General features: G+C 43.6%; 1 protein-coding gene across 1 annotated transcript; it reads left to right on the forward strand.

Moving 5' to 3' along the window:
- Positions 1 to 1,094: 1,094 nt before the first annotated feature.
- SMIM30 (small integral membrane protein 30) lies at positions 1,095 to 4,217 on the forward strand. Its single transcript, XM_068169912.1, has 2 exons — positions 1,095 to 1,259; positions 1,721 to 4,217. The coding sequence occupies exon 2, from the start codon at positions 1,792 to 1,794 to the stop codon at positions 1,975 to 1,977; it is 186 nt and encodes a 61-aa protein (XP_068026013.1). The 5' UTR covers positions 1,095 to 1,259; positions 1,721 to 1,791; the 3' UTR covers positions 1,978 to 4,217.
- The last annotated feature ends 1,797 nt before the right edge of the window (positions 4,218 to 6,014 follow it).

The raw sequence follows: 6,014 nt of genomic DNA on the forward strand, positions 1-6,014 counted from the left end.
TTAAGGGCAATTGTTGTTTAAGAGAAATTATACAGGGCAGAAGCAAAGCTACTTGTATGTTGAATAATCTGTCTGGGTTTCCACTACTCTGCAAAAAAATCATCAGAAACCTTGTATAAATGTTCACAGAAGTTGGTGAGGGGGTTTTGCACAAGTGTATGGAAACGAGAACATGGGTTCTACTCATGAATTAATGTTTGACATAATGGATTACAAATTCTAGGTTCATTCCAACACTGGATTAGAAGAGTTTCTTATGCTGATTTCTGCAAGCATTCCAAAGACAGGTGTACTATAACTGCTTACAAGTCTTTCATCTAAACTTAAGCACAGAGTTTTCCACTAAACAATAAAAAGTAAGCTCTAGCTAGTAATTCTGGAAGGCATTTACCAAAAATACCTTAAACCCCTTCTATGTACCTGAACAACTGAGCAACAGCATTTCTACAAGCAGCTTTGTCCAAAGCAAAAACAATATAAAAATCAGGACGTTTGACTTAGGATTTGGGGGCAATTAGCTGTTAACATTCCCGTCAAGGTTTTTTTGGCAGTTCATAAAGCTTCTTTATCACTCAAGAGCAGGAATTGGTTATGACCAGTACTCGTTATCACTGCAGCATGTAAACCTGCATCTGAAAGGAAGCAGACACTGCCTGTGGGCAGACTAAAGGTAACTCGCACTGTTTATTTTCAGAGAAAAGAGCACACGTCCAGCCCAAGACAATTCATATTCATCATTTGACTTCAGTGAAACCGTAGCGCGTAGGTGCAGCCCGGTATAGCAGCTCATGAGGTTCAGGTTCATCCTAAGGCTGCGCGGGCATCGTATGGCTCCGGCTGGCGGCAGCTCCCGGGAGGCGCCCGCCGCCTCCATGCTCGAGCTCGGCGGCGGCGCCAGGCCGGGCCTGCCGGCCACCTCTCCCAGGGCCGCCAACAGCGTCCACAGAGCCCTGACGCCGCCCCGGCCCCTGGCAGCGGCTATGCCTCTAAGCCACCCACAGGAGTCACACCAAACACAACTGCCGGTTGCGGCAAAGAAGCGAAACCCGCTCGTCTCTGGTGCGTGCCGGGAGCGGGAGGCGGCCCGGTCGGGTCACGCCCGCCCCTGGCCGCGCCACCGCCCCTTCCTGTCATGGCCGCTACGGGGCTGCGGGAGTAAGGCGAAGCAGGGCGGTCCGGTGCCCGTAGGCATTGAGAACCTCGCCGAGAGGCGCTGCGCGGAGCGGCGTCGTCCCCCAGCCCGGAGCCAGCGGCAGGAGGTGACTGAGGGGCGCCGTGAAGGCAGGGGCTGCCTAGGGGAGCGGCCGTCCTGCAGCCAGCCCACAGACGCTGGGACAGGACAGGGCGCGGGACAGGAGGGGTGGCGCCGCTCGGCTTCGCGCCCGCTCGCTGGGAAGCGGGGGCCGGCCGGGGTGCGAGTCACAGTCCTGTCGCTGTCCCCCCGCCGAAGGGCAGCTGGCGGAAAAGCCTCTTGTTCCGGGTGGCCGTGTTTTGTCGTGTCCATCCCGTGAGTGAGCCGCTCCTGCGGGGAAAACTTGCGCAGCGTGGTGCCGGCGTGCGCCTCGCAGGAAGACTTCCGGAGTTTGATAAAACCCGAATTTCAGTAATCCTACACAGATATTTGTAATACGTGGATCACATCGGTTGAGTTTTGGCAAGACATTTCCTTGGGGTGGGAAGGAAGGGAATTGTAGTCACATTACTTCTGTTTTCCTTATAGATACCGCTGAAGTACCTGCTTTCCACCACTTTCCTCGTTTAACCTTCCCTTGGGGTCAGCTGCTCATCAGCATGCCTTCTACCGACAACACCTCAAAACTTTTCCTGGTTCTCGTTTCATTGCTGCTGGCACTGCCAGTAGTTGAAGCTCTGGACACTGGAGATGTCATTGCCTTCCTATTAGGCCTTGCTGTTAGTGTCGTCGGATTCTGTGCCTGCCTTGGGTTGTACGCAAGGAAAAGGAATGGGCAGCAATGACTCCAAGAAGATGCTCAGATTAAGTGAATTTTCAACACGGTTTGGGGCTGAGATGTGGGGTGTAAAACTGAGGTTCCTTTCTGGATAACTTCCAAAAAACATGTAGTAGTTATGTTTACAAACCCCTCTCACTGTGCAGTACAACAGATTCAATAACTGTACCCAGTAAAAGGGATTTGTACGATCTGTCCTTGTGACAATAAGATGATTTTTATACTGCTTGCAATTAAATGCTGCCTTAGAGAAAGGGTAAGAACTTTTCTGGATGGGGAAGGAAAACCACAGAGTGGTTCATATTAAATATCTATAAATGCAACATGTGAGGGAGACCGTCAAAAATTTCCACAATTTCGGTTTCAAGGATTGATCAGGAGGAAGCAACTATTAATCTGCCAGTCATGATAACAGAGATTTGGAAGTACTCCTCACTAAATAACTAGTAAGCAGACTTTTTTTGTGTCTGCACATGCTCATATTTATAGTGACAGGTAACACCTGACTGCTCACCTTTGCTGTCATGGGGATGAGACTTTTGAGAACTAAGAAAATACAGAAATGGTTTTTCCTTACCTATTTTGTTTTCCTGTAGCCTGTGTTGTTGTTACTAAGTAGACATGCTTAAGAACAGGACCCCTATTTTTGTTTAATGTGTATTTCACAGAAAAGTACATGTAAGGTTACATAAATCAGATTAGGGATATGGTTTTTGTCTTTTTTTGGTTTTTATTCAGCTTTTATTTAGGCACGTAAGATTTAAGGCTTACTTCATTTGGTGTTTGTACTTTTTTTTTCCCTAGACTGAAGACTTACCTAATTTAATGTGGAATTATATGTAGTATTTCTGCCTTAGAGGGTTGTTAGAATTACAAGACAGCTGTGCACATACTTCTTTTGCAATATGGATGAACGTGTTTTGTTACAATTCTAGTTTTAGTCAAAAGATCCATTGTTCTTAAGTGTCTTCCTTATGACAAAGTTATGTTGCTGCTAAGTTTCTAGGCTTCTTAACCTAACTGATGCACGAGTTACACAGAAAATTAGGACTAAAACCAAAGTAAAAAAGTCCTGATGCAAAATGTGAGATGTAGATAGTCTTACTCTATTCATGCTCGGTCATTTTGTGTGGTATATGGTTGAAAGACTCAGCGTATTGTGGACCTGTTTCTTTAAGCACTGAAGGTAAAATGACATAGCCAGGAATGTCAGCCATAAGTCCTGTCTTATTAGGGTTTTCTGGCTGTCAAGGAGCACAATCTGAAACAGCAGCAGAATAAGGAGTATAGGAAGGTGAGCTTTCCATAGTTCACAGAATTTCCTTCAGATCTGGTGCTGTAGACACTGTCACTCTTGCTAGAAATCTTGGTTTTTGTATTTTAGAGCTGGGGAGAAAAGGTTAAGTGTGATGCTATGTGTTCTGGTAACTAGCTTCCCTGCCTCTGTAAGTCTCTCTGTTCAGTAGAGCACAAAGCAATGACTAGAAGAGTTGTCAGGCAGGCCTTATGTAAGTCGTAGGATGGGCAGATCATGTTCTCCAAATTCTAAGGTTTCTGTATGCTGCTTGTGGCTGCCTTGACTTCTCTCTGCAACTTCTGAGGAGACAGAAGCTCTGGTTATATCAGTCTTGCAATTTACAGCCCTCTCTCATGGTTGACAGAGGGAGGGAAGTAAAACAGAAACTTCCAAAATTGTGTGGGGTCGAAACTGTAAGTCTCAACCCAGAGAGCCGTAAGAATGTTGGTTTCTTCTCTCAAGTTACAAGGACAATAATGGTCACAAAGTTACTCTGGCAGGATGCAAGTCTTGCCAGGTAGCTATTCTAGAACCCACACTAAGCATTTGTGTTCCAGCCTGGCTAAACTACTGCTATCCTTAAAACCCAAACAAAATGCAAACTACAAAGTTACCACTCAATTCACTTCATATTCCCCCAAATTAGACAATTTTGCCATTTTTTTCAGTAGACTATCATATATTGCATTTTCAATTGAATTAATTTTATCACAAGCAACTTTTCACAGGCTCCTTTATCTTAAGAGCCAGGTGATAGGGATATGGGGAGACATGTTCTTTGCCCAAAGCTGTATGTACTTTATTGGAAGGTGAAACATGTTTGCACAGCATAATGGTGATGTTTCCTGGGTTCTGACAGGGTTAATGGCTTGCATTTATCAATTATTTGAGTGTAAAATCACATCCCCTTGTTTTTCTTCTGTCTTAATAAACTTTAACGTATGATTTGTCATCAGCTTGATGTAGTGATTCTTACAAAAAGGAAAACTGTAATAACAAAGGACTGAATAAACCTTTATTTAGAATAAACCAAACCAGGTTGGAAGAGACTTTCAAGATCATCACGTCCAACCCATCAACCAATCCAGCCCACCCAAACAACTAACCCATGGCACCACTGAAATGACTGAAACTCCTTATATTGTTTTCTTATATACTTTTTTAATATTAGGTGACTTTACAAGCTAATGTGGAATAAGGTATGATTGTCAACTGAACTTTTGTACCGTGAACATACATCTGGTCCTGTTACTTTTCTCATTTCAGTATCAGTCACTTTAGGAGCACTTCAAGGGCCTGGTCCCCTTACTTTGAAACTGTTAACTTGCAGTTCCAAAGAAGCTCGTTTCTCTAGTGCTAGAGAAACTTGAAATATTTCTTTTTCCTTTTGACTGTGAATTTTCAACATTACTGTTATGTAATTGCCTTTATAGTAGAAAAGCCTTTTATGATAGTTTTCTAGCTGAAGACTCGAGGATATAAATGTCCATTTTCTTCTGAAGAAAAAAATGTTTTGTACTGTTTTATATTTATTTGAATTATACCTTTTTTATTTTTTTAAGGCTTCAGAGAGCTTGTTTAATGCCAGCATTTTATTATGAAAACAAGGTTCTGGCTCTTTTGGGACTTCATCTAATGCACAAAGCAGTTCACTAAATTAATATCATAGGTGGCTGTCTTCAGAGCAGAATGCAAATCCAGCCTGACAATGTCCACCTCTTAACAACCTACCCTCCAATCAGTGCAAGAAAGCTGCAAGTCAGGAAAGAATAGCTTTTGACTGCCATGATTTCCATCTGCATAGCACACACCTCGCCATCCTACAAACATTTAACAGCATATGGTCCCTTTGTGAATGGACAGAAGTCCTTTGCTCATGGTGTACCTTCAAGTCCTGCATGCAAGCTAAGCATTAGCATTCTGCAGTACTTGGAAATGGATACTTCATCCAGTTCCTAATGTTCCTGCTTCTCTGGGCATGTGAAAACTGGTAAAACACTGCTGTGAACACTTTCTCCAACTCAGATAAATCCTGCAGCTGGTGGTAACGCTTTAATACTGTCAAGAGACTTGGCAATTCTATGGCATCTTCCATCCAAGAAAGCTCTTATGTTTACAATTATTAATGTTTGCATCCCTCTTATCTTTTGACAAGTGAGAAGTGGAAGGAGAGGTGGTGACTTGCAGTGGTGTCACAGGAAGTAGGTGGTATCTCCAGGATGCTCAATGAGATTCCTGAAGAGTGTTGTGCTTGCGCTTCTCAGCCACCATGCCCCTGCCATGGGAGCTGTCCCTGGACTAGCTCAGAGATTGTTGTTTCCTGACTAGACACAGTCTGAAGCCCTGATTCAAACTTGCACAAAGCTGTTTACATAAGCTTTGTGAGAAGGGAGTAGGGAGTTCAACATTTCTAGTACGATAAAACACGTCTAAATGGATGAACCATAATAGGTCTGTTACCATGGTAAATGCTCTATTATACTTCAAAAGTAACCTTTCCATTCATTTTTAACTCTGATGAAAGGTTTAGCAGATCTAAACTGATGCAATAACAAGACATTGTTAGGAGTGATGGAAAGGAGTGCTTGCTTGGGTCTGGTTATCCTCCTGGTTTACACTTGAACAAACTGTTAGTAAATTATTTGAAGTCAACAGAAAGTATGGGTTGGCCACCAGATAAGGAAAACAGCACACCTATTTCAGAATCAAATGTTGCAAAACATACTGGGCAGGATTTGATGTGCCTA

Source organism: Melanerpes formicivorus, unplaced genomic scaffold (genome assembly GCF_026170545.1).
Source record: "Melanerpes formicivorus ecotype bairdi unplaced genomic scaffold, bMelFor1.0.p_v2 SCAF_3, whole genome shotgun sequence".
Lineage (NCBI taxonomy): Eukaryota > Metazoa > Chordata > Aves > Piciformes > Picidae > Melanerpes > Melanerpes formicivorus.

Coding starts and splice junctions, on each gene's coding strand:
- SMIM30 (XM_068169912.1), top strand. CDS start 1,792: ATGCCTTCTACCGACAACACCTCAAAACTTTTCCTGGTTCTCGTTTCA.